The sequence below is a fragment of the Pipistrellus hanaki genome, assembly GCF_964339955.1.
Source record: "Pipistrellus hanaki genome assembly, chromosome: 11".
Taxonomy (NCBI): Eukaryota; Metazoa; Chordata; class Mammalia; order Chiroptera; family Vespertilionidae; genus Pipistrellus; species Pipistrellus hanaki.
The window spans coordinates 37,565,359-37,590,062 of NC_140513.1; the positions used below are offsets into that span (position 1 = coordinate 37,565,359).

The following is a 24,704-nucleotide window of genomic DNA, read 5'->3' on the forward strand; positions in this document are numbered from 1 at the left end:
AGTTCAGCCCTAAATGAACACAACTGCCCCCTCTTATGGGTTGCATGCACATGGCAGATGGAATATCCAGTCATCAAGCTCAAATGTGCTACTACCAATGCCTGTGCCTGGCACCCTAAGATATTTCTTTAGCACTGTGGTCTTTACTTTTTTTTAAAATATATTTTATTGAGTTTTTACAGAGTGGAAGGGAGAGGGACAAAGAGCTGGAAACATCAATGAGAGAGAAACATCGACCAGCTGCCTCCTGCACACTCCCTACCGGGGATGTGCCTGCAACCAATGTACATGCCCTTGACAGGAATCGAACCTGGGAACTTTCAGTCCGCAGACCTATCCACTGAGCCAAACTGGTTTCGGCTGTGGTCTTTACTTTCAATAAAATTTACAGGTGACTTAATTGCTTATCTGCTGACAGATGGTTAAAAAAATATTTTTGATGATAGATTAATATATTACTTTTTATCAAATAACTCAGGAGTTCAAAGAATTGAGAGCTATTGCTCCTATCATCACCATCTACTTGAATTATGTGCAAATAATTGTCAGTACTTTCTTCTGTAAAAATAAAAAAATAAGAAGAAAATGATGGTGCTCATATTTCATTCTACAAAGTCACACTCATCTATCTGTAGGTATGTTTATGTGGTTGGAGTAAAAAACAGCCTTTTAATTTCACATTTAATAAAGCGCCTTTCAACATGTGTAATATATATTTTAAAACTTCCTTCCAGTCCCAGGAAGTTCACATTTAACAAATAGCCTTTCAACATGTGTAATATATATTCTAAAACTTCCTTCTGGTCCCAGGAAGTTTTTTGTTTGTTTGTTTGTTTTGTTTTAAATATATTTTATTGATTTTGTACAGAGAGGAAGGGAGAGAGAGAGAGTTAGAAACATCGATGAGAGAGTCATAGATCAGCTGCCTCTTGCACACCCCCTACTGGGGATATGCCTGCAACCAAGGTACATGCCCTTCAGTCCCCAAGCCGATGCTCTATCCATTGAGCCAAACCAGTCTCGGCTGAGCCAAACTGGTCTCAGCTAAATATATTTTATTGATTTTTTTACAGAGAGGAAGAGAGAGGGATAGAGAGCTAGAAACATCGATGAGAGAGAATCATCGACCAGCTGCCTCCTGCACAACCCCCCACATACACACTGTGTATGTGCCTGCAGCCAAGGTACACGTCTTTGACCAGAATCAAACCTGGGACCTTTCAGCCCGCAGGCCGACGCTCTATCCACTGAGCCAAACTGGTTTCCCAGGAAGTTTTAAACATTTAAATTTACAAGCACGAATTTTATTTTATGGGTTGGTCAATAAAAGACGTTCAAGTGTAAAACTAGATTTCATTAGCACAACCCTGTAAGAAAAGTAGAATAGAATTAGTGATTCAAGAAGAAAAAGGGACTGCATAGCATTTTAGATCTTAAAGAGCAGCTAGCTTATGATTCTTAGAAAATAGGTTAAAGTAGATATCAAATCACTATATTTTCATTCCATCAGACACATTAGAAAATAATGTCACAGTGTTCATCAATGGATGAATAGATAAAGAAGGAGGGGGCGGGGAAGAGAGAGAGAGAGAGAAACACCAATGTGAGAAAGACACATTGATTGGTTGCCTCCAGCATGCTCCCCGACTGGCAGAGCAAACCCGCCCTTGACTGGGACTCAAACCTGTGACTGTTTGGTGCACTATCTGGTGCTCTAACCACTGAGAAACACTGGCCAGGGTTTGAGATTTATTTTTAAGAAACCTCTAAAAATGTTTTGGAAAACAAATGTGGCAAAACTACAACATAGTATTGATGTTTTCTCTCTAGGGCAATGGGCCTTTCAACCTGAAATTACCTGGGTTTATGTGGCCCTTCATTCACTTATATAAGCATTCACCTTTAAGAGTGCCTATTATGGCCATGGTCTTCCTCTTCACAGCCAGAGTCTAGGGGGGACTGGCAGGCACATACAGCAGTCATTAAAAAAACAAATTTCATAAAGTCATAGATGGTGCCAGCTGTCAGAAGCCTTTTCATCTGACCCCTTTGGTTTCCAGATGAGGAAATTAAATCCCTTCTGTTAAGCAATGCCTCCAAATGCACTCTTACTTGAAACTGGGACTATTTAGGATGAGCAATAACGAAAATGTCAAGAATACTAAAGCCAAAAGCAGATGAGTAATGACTATCAGCTAAAGAAAAAAAAAAAAATATCTGCAAGATAGAAGCTTCAAACACCAGATGGCCAATCTGGGCAGGAGGCTTGTTGCTATGGAACAGAGTATACTGCTCTTCAGGCCATTGTGCAGTAGCTCGGCCATCCAGCAAAATAAGGTAAGATATATTGCAACCCATCACACAAAATCCACTCTTAGGCACTGTAGTGGGAGATAAAATCAGATAAAAATATGTGGTCTCAAGATTGCTGAAGCTTTGGACACAGATGAAAATTGTCAAATTAGCACAATTCACCTCAAACAGGTTAATGGAAAAAGAAAGGTGAAGTGAGATTGCCTAAAAAAAAAAAAAAAAAAAAAAAAGTCAGCCTATAAAGGTAGACTCAAGCAAATTCATGTTACAAGGTCACCAAAGGGAAGCATGAGGTACTTAGATATTCAGGCCCAAGATTCCCAATTCACAGGGAAGGAAAGGAACGGACCAGGAAATGTGAATTGGCCAGGGTCACAGAGCAGTCCAGGACTATCTGCTGGACTTGACCCATCTTCTCAGAGGTTCTTGCACACCTCTATGCCTGCTTCCCTAACAGTACAAACCAACCTCTAATGCAGGCTCCTCATAAGATACATGCAAATGGAGACTGCAAAATTTGTAGCTTATACTAGTGTTTCTAGGAAGTATTATTTTAATTTCTGATTGTTTGCAACTTGTAATAACTTTCAACAATGTTTTCCTTTAAATTCAGGGCGTGATAAAATGCTCTTAGAAAAGTACAAATTCTGGCAACCTTACAAGCCCCACTTTGCTGTAGAAAACATATATTTTTCATAGATAAAACAATAACTTTAGTATTTTTCTGACCTCTATTGAAGAGATCACCAATAACTGATTGGTATTTAGTAATTTTTTTACTAGAAAAATAAGGCAACATGTTCCAAAATGATAAGATGTCTGGTAATAAAAATGCTTAAATGTACTTACTCTCTTCAAGACACTGCCCTATACACTTAACATGTATTCACTCATTTAAACCTCTCAAGAACCCTTAGTGGTGCATACTATTACTAGCCCCATTTTTCAGATGAGAAAATGGAGGCACAGAAAGCTTAAGTACCTTGTCCAAGATTACACAGCTGGTAGGTGGTAAATCTAGAATTTAAACCACAGTTGGCCTTCAGGCAGGGTACAATAATGCTACATTTTAAAAAACTGTCTTTCATACAAAAATAAAACAGCCCTCCCCTTCATTTTATTTTATAAAATATTTCTTGGTGCTTTTCCTTTTCCTCTCCTTCTCTTAATATAGCTCTGATGAGGCCAGGAATGCAAGGTAGTTGGGTCTAAGAAGGTGGTCAAGGCTGAGAAGGCTGATAGGTGCAGGAGAACTAGGCTGGGGAAGTGGAGAGTCAAAGACAGACTAAGTGGGCAGGGATATGGCTGAGGAGATAGCCACCGGGTCAGGAGACTGATTACATGTGGGGTACTAAGCCAATATTTTAATATGTTGTGGATGAGAGCCAGGCTTCTCAGAAGGGGGGTGCAAATATGGAGTGCTAGAAAAAAATCTATGTTATTGAATTTAAATTAGAAGTATTGGTGTCAACTCGTGGCTTTTAATTTATGTAGAACAATTATACATACATATATCAACCAGTTTGATTTCCCATCAGAGCACTTGCCAGGGTTACAGGCTCAATCCCCAGTAGGGGCTTGCAGGAGGTAGCTGATTGATGATCTCATGTTTCTAGACCTTTCCCCCTCTCCCTTCCTCTCTCTAAAATCAATTAAAAACTTATTTTTTAAATGAGCATTTGGCATCATTTAATAAAATTTTCATGTGAAAATAATCAATGACTATTAAAACTAGTGGGTGAAAATTCATTGAGCAACAGGATATTTATGTAATTTCAAATTCTCTCCCCATAAAACTCTATTTCATAGAGTAAAATAGGAACTTTATGGCAGAGAAAGCTGGTAAATACTACTCCAATCAAGTGAACAGAGTTAACATCAAGAGTAATGGAATAAATTGTGTGCCTGCTAACAGAATGCCCTGAGAAGAACACAGAATCACTTCTGTGATATTCAGGCAATAAATAAATAAATAAATAAATAAATAAATAAACTGCATCTAATCATGAGAAAACACAAGGCAAACCCAAATTGAGAGACATTATTTTTTTTTAATTAGTCTTTATTGTTGAGATTATTACAGATGTTCCTCTTTTTTTCCTCCCATAGCTCCCCTCCACCTGGTTCCCACCGCACTCCAGGTCTTCGACACCTGTGTCCATAGGTAATGCATACATGCATATAAGATCTTTGTCTAATCTATTCCTGCACACATACACACACACACACACACACACACCCCACACACACACCCTCTTCCCTCTGAGAATCATCAGTCTGTTCCATTTCCATGCCCTGATTCCACTGCTGTGCAGAGAGGACTGCTTTGTCATGTCCTTTCAGGCTTAGATTGGGATAAAGAACTAGTTACCGATTTTCAGTTATAGAGGGATGTATTTGAATTGAAATGTTTTACAGGAAGGTGACTAAGATGTCAGAAAATCCTGAAATCAAAACTTCAGAAGAGTTTCTGAGTAGAACTGACATTATTTTGTCTAAAGAAGAAAGAAGTCAAGATTACCACAGCTGCAAATAATGGAAAAGCCATCACCTAAAAGTGCCATTCTAGAGCAGTGGAACTAGCTTCAACAATGGAATGCTCAGCAATAGGATTTTCAATTTCATGAATAAAAGAAGCTTCTAACAATTGATATAAATGGAATTCAGTGACTCACAACATAGTGAGCGCCTCACAGTTGGAAGTGCCAGGCAGAGGCTGACTGGCCATCTGTCAGGGGTGTAGTAAAATTAATTTCTATTCAGGGTGAAGAGGAGGCTCCATCCACAACTCACATCCCAAGCATCAATGTGGTGGCTTTAACATATGTCCACAAATTCTCTGACATTCCTCTCTTCAAAAGGTGGGCTCTAGTTCCCTCTCCCAACCTTGAGGTGGGCCAAACTTAGGGATGTGCTTGGAGCGAAGGGTCCACATGCTGTGACTTCTAAGGCTGGCTTAGGAGAATGCTTTCCACAGACAGGCACATCATGCGGGCACTCAAGCAGCAGCCCTGGGAGAAGTTCTCATGGGGAGAAACCAAAGATTGCTGCCAACAACTGTGAGCACCAGTTTACAGTCATGTGAACTTGAATGTTGTAGGTGGATCCCTCAGCCCCACGCAAGCCTTCAGATGACTGCAATGGCTGCTGTAACAAATCAGCACAGAATGAATACTTGGAAGAGTGAGAAAATGAGGCAAATCTTTATGTACTGATATGAAACCATGTCCAGGATGAAAATATATATATATATGTGTGTGTGTGTGTATGTATATATACATATATATGAATATATATATTCTAGTTATTGAGCTCTAAAAAAGATCTGTGATAGATGAAGGCAGCAATGAGCTTTTTTCCTTTCTCAGTTTTCATGTCTATTCTTTGATTTTTGCTGTATCCTTTACATAATACAAGGAGAGCCATTCTTGCCAACCTAGGTTCTATAATCTTTAAAATTGATCTATACAAATGCACCTCACACACACACACATACACACACACACACACACACACAAGCTACTGCACTTGATTCATTTCAAGACCTCAGGGAAAATTATGTGTTTTCATGAGCACAGCATTCATTTAGTCAAACCTGAGGGTCTAGTCCAACTTTTTTGTCCTACTTTTCAGGCAACCAGAGATTGGTGCTTGATGTCATATTTTCTAATGTTAAAGAGGGGAAAAAATCTTTATGCTTCATTCTGTGTGTCTGATTTACAATTCATCTCTTCATCCCTGTGGTCACCGGGACACAGCTGTGAGAAAAAACTCCTTTGATAGCAGCCCATCTTCATTTGCTCTACAATTTTCCAAGAACTATTACAACTTTTTATAAAAATGCTGTTTGCGTTTTTTCTCAACTACTTCGTGGGAGTTACCAGGGATACAATAAGGATAAGAAAGTTGCTGAGCTGCTAATGCTGCCAGGCCAGCTGAGCTTGCTGGCTGGTTAAGTGACACTGACCATCACACCCACAGGCAGGATCCAGACACTCACCTCCATAAAACTGCATCTCCCATGGTTATCTGTGAAGGCCACACCTGTCCACGCTAAGGGCCTGTGGCAGGATGCATGCCAATCAAATCCTTGCATACAGAGGAGGGAAGGAGAAATCCCAAGATTTGACAGGAAGTCGCTTAAAATATGGTTCTTGGTTTATACACACCCCAAAAGCAGGGACTTCTACGATTAAAAAGTCAAAAGAGCCAAAACCGGTTTGGCTCAGCCGTAGAGCATCGGTCTTCGGACTGAAGGGTCCCGGGTTCGATTCGGTCAAGGGTATGTACATTGATTGTGGGCACATCCCTGGTAGGGGGTGTGCAAGAGGCAGCTGGTCGATGTTTCTCTCTCATCAACATTTCTAGCTCTCTATCTCTCTCCCTTCCTCTCTGTAAAAAATCAATTAAAAAAAAAAAAAAGTCTAAAGAAGCCTGGCTGGTGTTGCCCAGTAGGTTGGGCGTGGTCCCATGCACTGAAAGGTTGCTGGTTTGACTCCCAGTCAGGGCACACGCCCAGGTTTATGCCTCAATCCCTGGCAAGGAGGGTGCAAGAGATACTTGATTAATTCTTCATTCTTGCATCCATGTTTGTCTCTCTCTCTTTTTCCCTTCCTCTCTCTAAAAATCAATAAAAATATTTTTAAAAGGACAAAAAAAGCATAACAACAAATTCATAAACCTTGATTGGATTCTGTTTTTTGTTTGAGCTACAGAGAAGTGATAGGAACAGTCGGGAAAATCTGACCATGGATTATGGATCATGAAAGGATATTGGGAAATTATTAATTTCTAAAGTGTGATAATGGTATTGTGGTTATGTAGGAAGGTGCCCTTAGTCTAGGAGATGCAAGCTAAAGAGATTCATAAATGGGGGGGCGGGGGGGAGAGCATGCTTCTTGGCTTACCTTTTGTTGAGTAATGTATTTCAACTGATAATAGCCAAGACAGTACAGATTGTTTAAATGTGCATCATATGCTATCAAACTGCTAAGGATTCAGCTAAATGTGTAAGAAATAACCCTCATCTTTCAAGAGTTTATTTTCCAGCTGAGGGAATAAAATGTATGTGCATAGAGGAAACGGAAGACTATGCATGGTGACATGTTTCTCTCATGGCCAAACTGGCACTACAGACGAAGCTGGAAAACTTTAGAGAAGGGAGAACATTTCTAGAGAAGACTGGAAAAATCAGTTGTCTTGTTTTGTTTCATTGTTTTGAGGAGGTGATGGGTAAGGAAAAATGGGGGTGGAAAGGGGGGAAGGGTGTTCAGGATGTGTAAAAAAGAGATGGAGAAGCCCAAAGACATGAAAAAATATAAACTGGTGTGTGGTTCTGTTGCCGTAATTGTCACATAATTTCCTTTCCACATCTTTTCTTCCTACTGTCCTCGCACTCTATCTACCCAATGATATGGCGTATTTGAAGCATCTAATACTATCTAGATTACACTTATAGTGTATGTTTTTTTAATTCTAATTCCAGTGGCATATCTAGAATTAGTCTTGTTTTCCTTCTTCCTCAGAAAAAGAAAAAATGAATGATTGTACAAGCCCTGATTCATACAGATGAGGGGTGTAATTTTCCTCCTTAATATAAATCATTTATATGTTGCTTGTTTAGCTGGATTAAAGTTTCTGGTACAGTCACCCGCCCAGCAAGGAGGAAGAGGGTGAGGTTTTCTCAAACCCTTGGAGAAGGCAGAGTCCAGAAACAATTCTCTAGAACCAAACTGCAATTTTTGAATTCAGATAACATCTGGTCTACTGTCTTATCTGGCTGTGTTTGTTTTAATTTCAAAATAATCTCAAATTTATTGAAGAATTGTGCCTTACCTGTTTGAACTTAATGAAATGAAAAGAGCTTCACTCTGACTAAATAACAAGACTTCCAGTGCAGTGAGATGCTAAATTATACTTCTGAGATAAGATAGTGATTTTTAATAAGGCTGAAACTTATTTTAATTCGGGCAGATGTAGGTTGCCAGTATTCGGCTTCCACTCAGATATTTGCAAATGGGCAATACCAGCATGCTTACATTAACTTTGACCAGTGCAAACGTTTGTACAAAAGTCCTTACCTGGGGAAATAAAACATAAGTAATGTATTTGTATTTTATTACTGTTGAAGGCACTTTATTATCCATATGAGGAATAAAAATATTAGGTGTTTGTTATCTCAAAAGAGTTGTCTATGGTCACTATCTGCATGTCCTTATCTTCCTCCCATTCCAAAACCAAGCCAATTGCCACCCGCTCTCTCCACCCATGTAAGTCTTCCTAACATCAACAATAACGACCATTGTTTATCTCTTTGGCTTCATTTGTTTCTTCAACCTTTTCCCATCTTCAGCAATATCCCACACCTGTTTCTAGTTCCTCTTCCTGTGGGTCTTTGCACAACCCTTCCCCCCATCTTTTTCTGCCTAGTCAGCTCTCATGCAACCTTCAGACTCAGCTCAAATAGCATTTATCTTCTCAAGATAAGCCATGTCCTCTGCTCCCACACTTCATAGCACTCTCCACTTTTCCTGTTTTAGAATTATATACAAACTGATGTTTATTTAATTATTAACTCTGAGTGAGAATAGGGCAGGACCTGCACCTATTTTGTTCACCATTTATCCCTAACTCGTGGAAGGTTTTGGCCCTTCTCAGCTATTATCAGTTCTTATGAACGCTAAGCACACTGTTACACAGGGCGAGGGAGTCCACACCTAGCTGGAACTTAAGGAGGTCCACAAGCTCCCACCAGGCTAGGGACCTGGAGTGGCTTCTGTGCTTTGCATTTCAAAAAAAGGTGTCAGGGTATCCATGAGACCCCCCTACAAACAGCAGGAGGAACACGACTCCTAGGTTAAATAACACAGAGGAAAAATCTGCCCCACCCTATGAAGACCTTAACAACGTAACTTGTTGTGTGCACCCTCACGCATACTGGCCACAACCAGTTGGGGATGTTGATTAACTCCCTCCTGTCTACTCTGACAGGACCACCTGTGCCCCACAGGGAATAGCGTATGGAGCACAGCCGTCCATTCTACCATTCAGATGCATTTATTGAATGCCGATTTTGTGCTAAAGCACTAAGTACTTCGAGGGACAGGAGATGGGTCATAAGAGCTATTTTGTTTTGTTTTTTCATTTTTTTATTAAGGTATTATATGTGTACATATCTTACCATTGTCCCCCCACTCCTATACATGCCCTCCCTCTCCAGAGTTTTGTGCCCATTGTTATGCTTACAAGTGTCCATTGTATGCATGCATACAAGTCCTTTGGTTGATCTCTTATCTCCTCCATATAAGAGCTATTGTTTATGGAGGCTCTACCATGTTCCAGACTGAAATCATAAGTGGCAATTCACAAACAACAGTTTCAGTAAATTGCCATTTTATGAAGATGTGAACACATAACAAACTATAGTATAAACACCAAAGGGCGTAAGCAGGCCTTTATAATCTATATTATTCCAGATCCTCAACATAGGCCATGATAAAGGCATTTGAGAACTTTCTGAGGTCTCAGAATTCCAATAAAATCTACTCTTCCAGGGTTCCTAATCATTCAGAAGGACATCAAATATGTCGTATTCAGCTCCATATTAGAAAAACCCAGAGTTCTTATTCTAATAATTGGTTTTTGGGGAAATATTTTTAGCAAACTATACATTTTGCTGACTCCTAAAGTGCACCACCTGGTTACCTGTCATGAAAAAAAAAAAAAATCCAAACACCATTTGTCTAACATGTATTCATTTGAGTAACCACCATGTGCTGAGAGTTATGGATCAATCTGAAAGTGATAAAGTTGTAGCCCCTGCCTTCAAAGTTAGGTTAGAGGGAAGATTCATGAGATAAAGTAAGACCCATAAAGAAGTGCCAAGCAGAAAGTGGGGCACAAAGGAGCCAGGACGTAGCTCTGCCTGTCAACAGAGGGGTTGGCGTGATGTCAGTAACTACCTCATTGAGCAAGGGGCACTTAATTGGTCTTGCAAGGTATTAATCCAGCAGTTGAAAGGTGCAGGAGGAACAGAGACAAAGACACAAAGGCATAGACAATATAAAAGGCTGGGCAAGCCATCAGCAAGGTTAGGCCTGGCTTTATCTCCTCTAGATAAACAATGAAGAGCCATAAAAAGATTTTAAGGAATAAATTAGTTTTAAAAACTTGTTCACAGATGTTCATGTCAGCACTGTTGACAACAGGAAAGGTGGAAATCATTCAAATGTTTATCAACTAAGGAATGGAGCTCTCACATACCACAATATGGATACACCTTGAAAACACTATCCTAAATGGGGAAAAAATAAGCACAAAAGATCACATGTTGGATATGTCCATTTGCATGATTTACATTGAGAATAGGCAAAGTTATAGAGGCAGAAAGCAAATTAGTGGTTGCTGAGGGGTGGCAGTCGGGGGAAGAATAGGGAATGGCTGCTTCATGGTTAATGGGTTGTCCTTTGGGTTGATAAGAATATTCTGGAAGCAGATAGTGGTGATGGTTACACAACTTTATTAATGCAATAAATGATGCTAAATTGCACACTTTCCAGGGGTGAGTTGTATGTTAAGTTATAAAAGTAATACAAGAACAAAACTAACAATACAAAAAGCAATAAAGTAGAAGGTAAAAATTCTTTTCAACATCCTCAACCCTTAAGTATTACTTGGGTTTTGAATTTTAATATGGCTCTCCAGAAATGTGACATATGTGCATGAAGGTGGCTCAAATGGTCATAGCATATACACTTTTGCTGTCGGTTTAACTTGTTTGGGAATCTTAGCATTTTTATATTCCTACATCATGTGTAAGCCTAGACGAACTCACTTGAAGTTAGAATCACCTCATAACTGCTTTAGCTTTCAAAGATTTTGTTTTTAAACTCGTGAATCAATAGCTTGCTAACAAGTTTGGATTTTTAGCAGGTGGGTTTTCTGAGAAAGGTTCACTCTGTCAAAGTAGTTTTTAAAAACCAATAACACGGAGAAGAGAAAGAGCACTGAGACTATAGAGACAGGTCCCATGTGGTGCCAACTGAGCAGGATCCTACCAGGAGGATGTGACAGGTATTTATTGGGAAATGACTTCAGTTATATTAGTGCATAGATCTCTAATTTATAGGGAAGATTAGTCTTTCATGTACAAGAGGCATCAACTTCAATAGTCAAAAGGCTTTGAGAATAAGATCTCAATTAGAAGTTAAATTTAAAGTTAATGTAATTAATGTGACATTATCAACTAAACAATGTTTTCACAAAGGAAAGGGTATGGCTTTTAAAAAGTTGGAAACAATGTCACACATGAAGAAAGATCTTATGGGAGAAGATCAACATTAATTGCTCTAGAGAATGCATCAGAAGAGATGAGGCCGAAACCGGTTTGGCTCAATGGATAGAACGTCGGCTTGGGGACTGAAGGGACCCGGGTTCGATTCCGGTCAAGGGCATGTACCTTGGTTGCGGGCATATCCCTAGTAGGGGGTGTGCAAGAGGCAGCTGATCGATGACTCTCTCTCTCATCGATGTTTCTAACTATCTCCTTTCCTCTCTGTATAAAAATCAATAAAATGTATTTTTTTAAAAAAGAGATGAATTTGTCCTTCTCTTTAATCTTAAGGATTGAACCATATTAACAATTGAAGTAAGGGAAGCTACTGCAACTTGGCTATTTGACTATCTGAAAACAAAGAGCTACACGATGGTTTCAGGAGAGAGAAAATTCATTCAATGTATACTCATCAGATATTATTTCCAGGGTTAATAGTAACACTCTTGTCTATAAATAAGAACAGTTCCACTTCAAAAAGCAATCAGGAGAATTGGGCTTTGCAAAGCACTCTGCACAGGATCTAGCACATAGCAAGTGTCCAATACATGTTCACTATCATCATCATTGGTGTGGCTCCTGCCTCCAAGCTTATAATCCAGTGTCTTAGGCAAGAAGCCAAATGCAATGCAAGAAGGTGACTTATACACAAAATTTGTTTTCTTTTTATTCACATTATAGTATCCGAATGAACAACTGCTTAATATAAGAGATGTGCTACTAACATTATAACTAATCAAACTTTTATATTGTTATTTTTTTAATTTTAAAAGTTACTGTATTGAAAGAATTTTCAAAAGTAGGACATTTTAAAGATGGCATGGCAGAAATATTTTTGGGATGGATCTCGTTCCAGTGATTCTATCGTTGAGTGATCAATTTCCACTTCATTTCCATTTAAACTTTTGCTGAGCTTCGAATTAAGTATCTCAAGGCAGACCACGGTTAGCCACATCACCTCCTTCACTTAAAAAGCTGAGTGTCTGAAACATTCTCAGGGACTTTATTATAAAGGTAGATATTTTCTCATGTTATTTTACTTTCATCCATCAGCCTGGCCTGCTCTTGCACCTTCTTTTGCCGACACACCTTACTTTTAAATCATTTTTTGCTCGACTTGAAAAATGTTCTTCATCAAACCTAATGGCTAATTAAACAAGGGAAATCCAAATTTAATCATACTCCAGATAGCAAAATACGATGAGTAAGTGTATAAACTTGAGCCATTCTTCTTCTATTACAAGGTTGTCAGCAATTTGTTTTCCCCCATAAACAATCTACCTGGATTTTAAGCCATGTCCTTTTCCCTCCTCTGGGGCATCACCCTGCTCCTCTCTTCATCTCTCTCTTAGTCCTTTCCATCCAGGCCTTTGTACCATCTGAGCTCAAAGCAAGCACTGGCTTGCTGACAGGTCTGCTTAGCAATCAGATAACACTTCTAATGGTTGTTCTCATATTTTTGTTCCGTCTTGCACCTCACAGCTCCACTACATGCTGTGTCCCTGAGTAACATTTGCACAGTGGGTGTGCCTCCTGGCTTGCCCTCCCCTATCTTTAGTGCTGTTTTCGAAAGTCTGAGTAGCTTAGAGAATGCTCTTTGCCACACCTTTCAGCTTTTCATCACTTTCATTTCTTCCAGGTCTCCACTCCTCTCCTGCCTGTTATTTGCCTGCCTCTTTCCTCCCATTCCTTTCTCCACACTGAAACCACATGCAAAGCCTCAAAGGAAAAGTGGGCCAAGCAAATTATTGTAAAGGTCTTTCCCCCCATTGGAGTTCATTCTCAGAAACTCCTCACCATCTTCCTAAAGTATCTACTTAAATGACTTTTTTTTCTCCCAGTTTAATTCCAAAAACAAAGATGGTTGTTGTTGTTTTTAATTAGCTGATAGTTCAGAACTAGGCTCCAGGTTTTGAACATGTGGCTTGTTTTTTTCAGTTTCCTGTTACACTATACACTAAGCAGCTCATTCTTATCATTTGTCTGCAATGATAAAGCAATTCGCACATGGCTCACAATGATGGAAACGACTGTTTTAATATAGGTTCTTTTAGGTACTATGCTAACCCTCATGATATATTTATATGAAAGGTTGTTTTTTGGTGAGTCTAAATTCCTTTGAAATCCCCTGCTGAAGATCTTTATTGTTATTATTTTGTAATGTTATCATGTTGAATTCTGAGAAAGAAAACTTCAGGTTAGCTGGGGAACCATGTAGGAAGTCACCCAGAACAATACAGTAGACATACACAGTAAAAACTGGCACCAAGAACATGGTAAATGGAAGGTCTATATGATTTTGGAGCTTTTATGTTTCACATCTTGCTACTTATTTCTTTCCTGAACATTCACCTGTCATTTATTATTAGAAGATATAATAAGATATACTCATTCTGAGTCTTGGTCAGCCACATACAAAAAGTTATCTTGCCTCTTGTGCTATATATAACCTTAGCAGGGAGAAACCAATTGGTTATATATAGTATTGGGGATCCAGCCAACGAGAAGTTTTATGACAAAAGTGACAGATCCAATTGGATCTACTCTCAATAAGAACTGTGTATCCATAGGCTTTGGTTTTGGTCTTAGAGACCAATGTCAGAAAGATAGTCCAAGGATTAATCAAATTTTAAAAATCATAATTTAAATGTACCATGGAATGCTTTCAAAGCTTAGCCTTGTAGTTGAGTGACCAATTGAGACTTTATCTTGTACTTTGTTCTTTTAGTGCCTTGGAAACACCAGGCAGGAATGAAACATTTTTCTTCTCTACAGGGGAAGCCAAATATTAAGACCAGTGTGACCACATGGGTCTGTATGAGTTGTTCCAGAACAAGCTGAGCCTAAGGGTACAGAGTTCCACTGAGCTGGCCTTGGTGAAGGCCGTTCTAGCCTGGACAGGGCAGAGTAGTAATGGCAGACAGATAGCTGGGATCAGCACATGTGGCCACAAAGGACAAAGGCAGCCATGGCCACCATGGCCTTAGAACTGCACACGTGAAACTCCCCCTTAAAAACAGAAAGAAAGTTCCTCGAGGGCAGCAGCTTTGTCTTGTTCCCCAACAACAAGCTCTAGCCCAGAAGGAGAACAAGGACCTGGGACTTCATAAACATTGACTCACTATCTGGAAAGGAACAGCCACTTAGATCATAAAAGGCTCTGGGAATCCTGGTAGAGAAGAAAAAAGAGAAATCCCAAAGTGACTGATATTGGACTTTCCAATAATCTTGTGGGTATGGCTCAAACTGATGCTCTTAAATTTTTCAAAATAGAAAATAAAAAGTGACATGATTAGCACCGGAATGGGTAGAATGATTAGCACAGTTCTGGTATATTAATCACTGAAGCCATTTATACAAAAGATGGACAAGAATGCTATACAGGTGAGATAGTCCTATTTGAGGTACAAGAGTAAATGATCTGAGGTTTTGACAATTTGAGGTCATTTACTCATTTTTGAGATCTGATGAAAACTATGAGTACTTCATAGAAAAATCCATATGCAGACAATGTAACAATTAAAGGAGGTAGTGAGGAGATTAATAGATGACTGGTTAACAGAGTAAGAGGAACCTGAGGTCCCTTTTGAATCTATCTCTATTGGTCTACAATCAGTGTTTCCCAAACTTTTGACATATGTGTACCCCTTCTATAATTTTCATAACGCTGAATACCCTTCGTACTCATGAGAACGTAGAATTAGGTGCAGCTAAGCACGGTGCAGTGCATAACCCCACCAAACTCTTTCCAAAGTGTAACACACTTTGGGAAACACTGGATACGAACAAAATAGGTCCAGAGCGTGGGTGCATGGAACAGACTACACAGACAAATCTCAGAGGGAATGATGGGGGGTGGCGGGGAGGGAAGGGAGATTAACCAAAGAATTTATATGCATATATGCATAACCCATGGACACAGACAATAGTGCGGTGAAGGCCTGGGGTAGGGCAGGAGCTGGTTGGATGATAGATAGTAAAGGGAGGAAAAAAATGGGAGACATCTGCAACATTGTCAACAATAAAAATAAATTTTAAAAAAATTCCTTCTTACCAACCGTTTTGTGAAGTGCATGTATATCCTTTCTTAATCAATTTTGTAAATTCAGATATATGCATATCAATTAGATTAGTTTGAGAGCCACCATTTTTTGCATTGTTTGAGGAAGACTGGGATTGTGGGATGGCTGTAGGTTGGGAGTACTTCTAGACTTTGAGTTATATGAGCGCTGAGAACCCAGATGTAAAAATAGCTTTATTGACAAGAGCACATCAAACAGCGCTGAGGGAAAAGATCAAGGAAAAGGTGACGCTGCTTCAGTGGGGAAGAACCAGGAGGTGACTAATAGGACTAGCAGGAACCTGGGACTTGGCTGCAGGTGAAGATGCTTTCTTTGTCTAGGATTCAAAGGCACAGCAAGGAAGAAGGCAGGACTGAGAAAGTTAAGTGCTCAGGTAGCTGAAATGGTAACCAGAGACTTTAAATAAAATCTGGAGAGATAATAAATGCTGGAGAGGAAACATCTAGATTCAAATCCCAACTCCTTTCCTTCCTGGCTGAATAGCACTGGGCAAGCTATTAACAATTTCTCTGGAGACAATTGTTCCTTATAATTGTAACCACTGATGGAGTACAGCCCTTTTCCCAGTGACACTGAGCATTTGGCTGTAAGTGGTAAGTCTTGATACACTGTGAATGGAATGTGTTGTTATGATTTCATCATTGGCCACAGAATCCAGTTCTTTAACTTGTTAAACACACAGTGTAGAGTAGGTATTAAGTATTTGTAGGATGAATTCTTAAAGGCATTACATTCCTAATGGAGTACACACACAAAAAGTAACTTCCAATTTCTGTGTTTTGAGATAAAACAATACCTCTTAAAAGTAACATAATTTTGCCCTAGCTGGTTTGGTTCAGTGGATAGAGCATTGGCCTGCAGACTGAAAGGTTCCAGGTTTGATTCTGGTCAAAGGCACATTCCCAGGTTCCAGGCTCAATCCTCATTAGGGGGCCATGCAGGAGGCAACTAAACAATGATTCTTTCTCATCATTGATGTTTCTATCTCTTTCTCCCTTTCCCTTCTTCTCTGATATCAATAAAGAGGTATATTTTTTTAAAGTAAGATAATTTTACAACCAGAATAGATTTAATCAACCTAATTAACAACTTCTAAACATCTGCATTTTGTGTAATAGAAATCACTTTGAGACAAGATATAATTACATGCAATGTTTTACTTTCTAAAGTATGTGCAAATTTGTTTTAAAATATTCTCAACAAAGATTGAGACAAATTGTTCAACAGTTTCTATAATTTTGTGGAGCATTCATTCATTTAACATTTATTGAGTACCTACACTATTTACAAGGCCCATGACTGCTAAGACATAAGTAAATATTTCCTACTTTTTTCTTATGTCATGTGAATAGGAACTTATAATCAATTTGGATGAAAATATATACAAATAAGATACACGGTCAGCAAATGTATATAAGTAGTCGATAAGAAGAATGAGAATAAGAGAGACATTTATAGGACAGAGAGGTCATTTTGGGGTAGGGAAGTAGTAAAAAGACTTTGGAGAGGGTACTTGAATTAAGCTTTAAAGAATGAACTTAAGCACAAGCAAAATGAAAGATAAGACGAGCTGACTTAAAACTGGCACAACTTCTAAAAGGAGAAGAGCATTTCTCACCAATGCAAATGGATTTAAAATTATTGAGTAATCTCTCGTTAAGTTGCTCAACCTCCTCAAAGCTGGATTATTAGTAAAGGCATGAGCTGCATTTTACATGCAACACAAAACAGTGGCACTCCAGGCTTTTGCCAAAGAGAAGTACTCAGGCTGCCGCCTCCTGGTGTTCATCAAAACTCCATTGACAGGACTATTCTTAGGAGGAGTGCTGAAGGATACATGGTTCAGCCCTGCCTGTGACATCCTAAAGTCTATCTCCAAAAAGGGAACCCTCTCTCCATTTGACCAGTGATGCCACTTCTAGGAATACAGCCCAAGAAATGAAAATACCAATCAGAAAGGAAATATGCACCCCTATGTTGATAGCAGTGAAATTTACAATAGCTAAGATTTGGAAACAGCCTAAGTGCCCATCAGCAGATGAGTGGATTAAAACACTGTGCTACATCTACACAATGGAATACTACGCTGCTTTAAAAAGGAAGGAACTCCTACCATTTGCAACAGCATGGATGGACCTGGAAAGCATTATGCTAAGCAAAATAAGCCAGTCAGAGAGAGATAAATATCACATAATCTCACTCATTTGTGGAATATAATGAACAACATAAACTGATGAACAAAAATAGGTCCAAAGACATAGAAGCATCGAACAAACTGTCAAACCTCAGAGGGAAGGCAGAGGAGGATGGGTGGGGGGTAGAGAGCAACCAATGAACTTGCATGTATAGATGCATAACCAATGGACACAGACAATAGGAGGGTGAAGGCCTGGGTTGGAGGCACGGGAAGGCTGGGAGAGGTCAATGGGGGAGGCAGGGAAGGGGACATATGTAATACTTTCAACAATAAAAATTTAAAACATAATAATAATAAAGGCTATCTCCAGGTCTTTTCAGATCAGCCAAGACCTAGGTACTTGGATCACCTCCCTTTGCCCCTCCCCATAGTCTGAGCACTACACAATAGATATACGGACTCCCTACTTTTTGTCACATCTTCAGTTCAAGTCATAGGTGCTCAACAAAGGTCACCCTACAAAACTATACCTTGAGTAGGAAAGCTATTAAACATAATTATAAGACACAGTGTCTAAAAGAAATTCCAGTCTGAATGCAGCATCAAGAATAGATGTGTTCTCCTTGAGCAGTTGCTTTTAGTACAGATATTGTTGACTAGGTAACACATATCCCTTTATCAGCTGGCACAATGAATTAAAAATTTTTTAATTGATTTTAGAGAGAAAGGGAGAGAGAGAGAGGAAGCGCAGGAGAGAGAGGTTGGGGGAGAGAGAGATTAATTTGGTATTCCACCCATCCATGCATTCATTGGTTGATTCTTGTATGTGTCCTGACCAGGGATATGAGGAAGACACTCTAACCAACTGGGCTACCTAGCCAGGGTCCACCATGCATTTTAAATATAATTCCTAGCTTTGATTCATGTCAACAGTTGAATTTTTCTTCTCCCTGTAAATGTGCAAAAGCAACACTCTCTGCCTATGCTCTTTGGAACTGCTTCAAATCCTTTCTACGGAAACAGGTATCATAAATACATGACTGATTGATTTTATTTTCTTGCAGGTGAAGGAAGTCCCCTAGTCTTTATCCCTAAGTCACGAGATCAATGCCTGTGAGTGGGCATGCCATAAGCCTGCAAGAGATGCTGCCCATCTCTGCAGCTGTCAGAGCCTTCAGGCAGCAGCCATGTGTCAGGTACACCAGCACCTCGGCTGCCTGCAGCCACTGCACCAGATCAATCAGGGCTGCCAAGAAATCCCAGAAATCAACAGACAACTTTACACACGTGGAAGGGCAGCAAACTCCTGCCATGCCAGCAATATTGCTTCAAAGCCTCCAAGAAGAAGGGTAATTGTGCTTTTGAACTACCTCTCTGGAATTAGAAATGTCTGTCTTGTTCCACATCTCTCATGAATGTCTTTGATTTATACATCACATTCCATGTCCTTCCCTGACCACCTATTTTGTGTCAAAACAATAAGACAATGTTGAGGGGCCCTAGCACAATAGAGTTTCAGCCCTTCTCATGACAGGAAGCAGCAGGGATTGCTGGAAAGAGCAGGGGTCTTGGACATAAGACAGGCATGGATGCGAATCTTGGCTTTGCCACCTACTCCCTATGATTACAGCCAAGTAAGAGAACTCTCTAAGCCTCCATTTCCTCATCGATAAAGCAGGGATGATGATGATGAAGATGATGAAGATGATGAAGATGATGAAGATGATGAAGATGATGGTGATGATGATGATGATATCTAATCTAAGGTTATCAGTGTACAAAGAATCTGGCTAAGTATCTGACACACAGTATGACAATGTCACCTTCTCTCGAGGTGTCCTCCCATTTTTTTGAGAACTTTAAATCAACTCAGTGAGTGAGAATATTCTATTAAGCTAAGTATAATCAAATGCAAAAATGAAATCATTACTTCAGTGAAAGAAAAATAATAACGATGGCCAACATTTATTGAGCAACTACTATGCGCCAAGTGCTTTACACACATTATCTCATCTGCCTCACAACTCCTTCATGGTGCTATTATTGTCCACATTTTATAAATGAGGATGCTGAGGATCAGACATGAAATAAACTAGTCAGAGAAAAAGACAAGAACCATATGATCTCACTAATAAGTGGAACCTAGTGAACAAAACAAACAGGCATGGATACACGGAACAGACTGACAACTGTCAGAGGGGAGGGAGACACAGGGGATTGGATGGAAAAAGGTGAAGGGATTAACTGAGAAACACATACACATGACAGATAAATGCAGACAACTGTGTGGTGATAGCCAGAGGGAAAGGATGTGGGGTTAGGTGGAGGTGAACGGAGGCAGTTGCAGCAGCTTCACTCCTCACCTGAGGGCATCAAAAAGAGAAAAGATCCCACATCTGTATCTAGTGGTTAGGGAGAGAAATATTTCCCAGAAGCCTTGAGCCAACTTCCTGCATGTCAGAATGTCATCCTGGCCACCCTGAGCTACCAGGAAGCTGGGAAAAGAAGTGTACCCGTAAATGAGATTACGGTAACCAAGACTGGCTTACCCTGTGATGTATCTGAGAGCCAAGTATATTACAAGCAGATCAAAGTCAGACGTGTTAATAAGGAAGCAGGGGTTATAGCTATTGAATGGCTAGCCAACAGTTCCTGCCATGAGCCTTTTGAACAAAACAATCTGCCTTCTGGAAAGTAGGAATTTACAAGATAATAACATGATATTTGGGCATGAACACATGTTTCTAATGACGGCAAAGCTCTGATTTGGCAGTTGCAGAAGGGAGGGCTTAGCCCAGATTCCCTCTTCAAGTTCACAGCATATTCATTGGGGTCCTGAGCTTGGCAAGGAAGGTAGGTCTTCATTTGCCTAAGCAGAAGGAAGGGATGATTCAGAACCACTAGGATATGTAATTTCCACTGTGAGGACTGCAAGTTGATGATGCATTGTCAGGTGACACAACGCTTGCTCCTCCCAACAGCTTCCGGAAATAAAGAACATTGCCTCATTTGCTTCACCAGGGCCTTTTCTGCATGTTCACATCCTGTGTGTTCTTAATGTCCAGCTCAATTTTGGCTTCCTTCACCAAGCTTTTTCTATCACTAGCCAATCTGCATCCCACGATACAAAATTCACAAATATCTTTCCAACCCTATCGTCAAATCCAGGTGACTTGACACAAATAGCTAACAATTCTGTCCTCTTATCTTCATCTAAATTGTTGATAATAACTGCTAGTGTTTATTTGGCATGTGCTATATGAAAGGCATTAATCTACACACTTTACAAACTAACTCATTTAATCTTTTCAACAACCCTCTGAGGTAGACTGTAGAAATACTTTATACATACGATTACTTGGAAATAAATTGTTAATAACTTGATCAAATTTACTTAGGTTGTAAGTGAGCAGGTAAACAGTAAAGACCGAACTTGAACCCAGGTCTCTTTCTCCACAGGACTTTATTCTGCCACCCCAGGACATTACCCCCAAAATGATTCTCTTTCTTGCTCTTGCCTCCATGTAAGTGTTCATCAAAAGGCCAAAAGCTTCCCCGGCAGGTGTGGCTCAATGGCTGAGCATCAACATATGAACCAGGTGGTCACAGTTCAATTCCCCACTGGGGCACATGCCCAGATTGCAGGCTTGAGCCCTAGTGTGGGGAGTGCAGGAAGCAGCCGATCAATGATGTTTCTATCTCTCTCTCTCTCTCCCTCTCCCTTCCTCTATGAAATCAATAAAAATATTTTAAAAGACCACAGGCATCTTTATGTATCTTTAAAGTCCACCTGACCCTGTTGCATGTGGAACCGGGCAGTTTAGTAATATTTGAGCACACCATGTTTCACAATTAAGTATCCACAAATGAATTCTACAGGCTGGGTCTTCCTTTTGAAAAGCTACACGTCCCTTGAGTAGAAAAACTAACTCTGAATTCAAAATGCCCAATACTGAAATATTGACTAGAGCATCCATTTTAATGAACCTAATTTTGAATGAGCTTTCATTAACTCACTAACAGTAGTGAGTCATGGCCATTCTCTGGGCCAAAATGAATTTATATGAAATAAAAGGGATGCGGTCTAGAAGGGAGAGAGGGAGGAGCAGAGGAAGTCACATCCCCTCTCTCTGAGATGCTACCCCAGACCTGAGCTCGAAGTGGAGAACTAAGCTCCCAAGACCTGATACAACTGATTCTATCACACAACCTACATACTGTGATTACCCCACATGTAATCCCCCATGACCTGGGTTGGAACCTTCTCGGCCTTTGTTGGAATGCCACTTCCTGGGCCCCCTCCATGCCGACAGATTCAGATTCTCAGAGGATGATGCCCTGGACCCAGCACCGTTAAAGCACCCCTAGGTGGCTCTGACTCATCCCACGGTGTGAGAACAGCTTTCAGAGCTCAGGGAAAATGTGAAGATCATGGTGACTCCTCATTCTTATTTCATGGAGAAGTAATTTTTAAGTAAATGAGGTATTCATCCCAACAACTCTAAAGGAGAGGCATTCCCCCTTTGAAAATGAAGGAAATCAAGTCTTAACACGTTATCTATGGCACACTATCCCTGTATGCAGTCAGGAATCTACTGCTTTGTACTTTGGAGCAGAGCTGCAACAGTTATCAATTCAGTGATTGGGGCATTTTATACCACAAATTGAAGCCACTTGATGAACTCACCTTTGCATTCAACTCCTAGTTAATGTTACCTTGTGGGGAAATGGCATTCTTCCAAATTTATTACTTCAGTATGTTCCGTAGTTAGGACAGACTTCCTGACGCACCTACTACCGTAATTGCATGTTCGGGACTTTTAGTCTTCTGTACAAAACCTAGCAAAGGTAACTTTTTTTTTTTTAAGATAAATTACTTCCTTTCCTTATTCCTCTCCACTGGTTAAACCCAGTTCTCAAACTCACTCTCTTGCCTGCTATCCTACCAATTAAAATTCAGGATATGGAAAATTAATTTTTAAAAAAAGAATCCTATGAACTGAACAGCTCCTTGTGGTTAGGCAAACTCCTCTGGCCTTTCCCCAGCTTAGCAGTCTCTTTTCATTGGCTTCCTGGGACTTTTCTTGAGCCTAAAGATTCCCTGAAACTTTGGGGGTAAAGTACTCGAGGCAATCATTCATCAGTCTGGGGGTTTATGGGAATCTCCCCATTTGGAGAAGCTCCAGGAGTTTAACCACCTTGGAAATATAAGAGCAGGCTCCCTCAATACGCACAGAGAATATTTTTTTTTTTTAAGCGCCATAAGAAAACAGGGTCTAGTTATCCCCAAATGCAGGAGTCATTATTTAAAACTCTCACTGACTCGGAAGAATCTTTAGACCGGAAAAGCATCTTCAAGCTGACAAGTCACAATACCTGTACTTTTGCTAAACAATCTGGTGAGGGAAAGCTCAAAAATATCCCATCCCCAGCTTAGTTTTTTTCCTTCTTCTTCTTCTTCTAAACAAATGGAATGCCTTTCACTCATCGAACTGGCCAGGCCACCACAGGGAGCACCGATGAATATGGAACAGTAAATATTAGACATCAAGTTACCCACGTTGTTTGTAGAAATCTGATTTTGGGAAAGGAAGTGTGGAAGATGCACTGGTAGGAGACATCTTGCACCTAGAGAGGGAACTGTTTGCTTCGATGCAAATGGCTCCGGGTGTGTGTTGCGGGGAGTGGGGTGGGTCATTTCTCGCAGACCACCCTTTTAGGATTCCAAGTTTAGTTGGAGCCGTTAGTAAGTAACCTGTCTGTTGAAGGATCACATGAATGACATGACTACTTTGCTTATTCTCTGCACTGAGAGGACTAAGGAACACGGATCAGATTTCCCCTCTGCTATTCCTTCCACAAGACATTGACAATTATGTCCATGCCAGGCACCTGACAGACACGGTGCTGGTCCGGCAATTCTCTCTCAGGGTTTTTGCGAAGGCACAGCCTCGCTCCCCCTACTTCGACAGCCTGCACGGCTGCCTGCCGCCCCGATGGCTCCCGGCTCTGGGACACCTGTTTGGCTTCTAGGAACACGCTAACTCCCTGGTAGCCAGGATTCTTACAGCTTCCCTCTGCAGCCAAGCCCTCAAGTTCAACTCTGGAGCCGGCGCTCGCTCTGCACCCAGGGAGCTCGCTCTACACCCAGGGAGCTCCGGACCCGCAGGGCATCGCAGGGCATCGCACGCGCGCGCGCTTCCTTCCACCCGAACCTCCTGTCCCCGACCCCGACCCCCGCCCGCTTACTTTGCCGCAGTCGCTCACTCCCAGGAGGTGATCCCACAGCACCTCCATGGGGCAGGTCCAGGTGGAGTGGACGAACGTCCCTCGGAAGATGTGCGCCAGCGGCGACGGCATCCGGGCGGCACACATGTCAGCGGAGCGCAGCGCGAGGCCAGGAGGAGCGCAGCTGGCAGAGGCTCCTGCAGCTGCTGCACCCGCAAGGGTTCCTGCTTCTGGTCCTGTCCCCTGGCTTTTTCTGGAGATCACCTGCCCCCTGCAGGCCACGCCCAGGGGCTGGCTCCCCGTCTTTTCTATACCAATGGGAATTTTCCTCCCTGGAGTTGGCTCCTGGCTCCCGTGGGTGTGGTCTTTCCCTCCTCCACCGCGATAGTGTTTTTTTTTGTTTGTTTGTTTTTGTTTTTTAATATATTAACTCTTTGAGTTTCCAAAATCACAGGCGCCCCTCCGCTGCAGTTCTTTGGGTCCGTGGTGGCTGTCACCTCCCCAGGGGACAGGGATGAAGGAAGGAGCCGGAGGAGTCAGGGTCCCAGCCCCGGACCTCAAACTGGTCACTAAAAGTGCTTTTTGTTCTTTGCCCCCCCAGCCTCCTCCACCT

At 40.8% G+C, this 24,704-nt stretch overlaps 1 protein-coding gene across 2 annotated transcripts in view; it reads right to left on the minus strand.

The window, feature by feature from the left end:
- Window positions 1–24,326, minus strand: part of GDA (guanine deaminase) — a 69,268-nt gene extending 44,942 nt beyond the window's left edge. For both annotated transcript variants that reach the window (XM_084899525.1, XM_084899524.1), the window contains exon 1: window positions 24,113–24,326. In XM_084899525.1, the coding sequence (XP_084755651.1) occupies window positions 24,113–24,238 (126 nt within the window). In that variant the 5' untranslated portion in view covers window positions 24,239–24,326. The remainder of the gene's footprint in view (window positions 1–24,112) is intronic.
- Window positions 24,327–24,704: the final 378 nt, after the last annotated feature.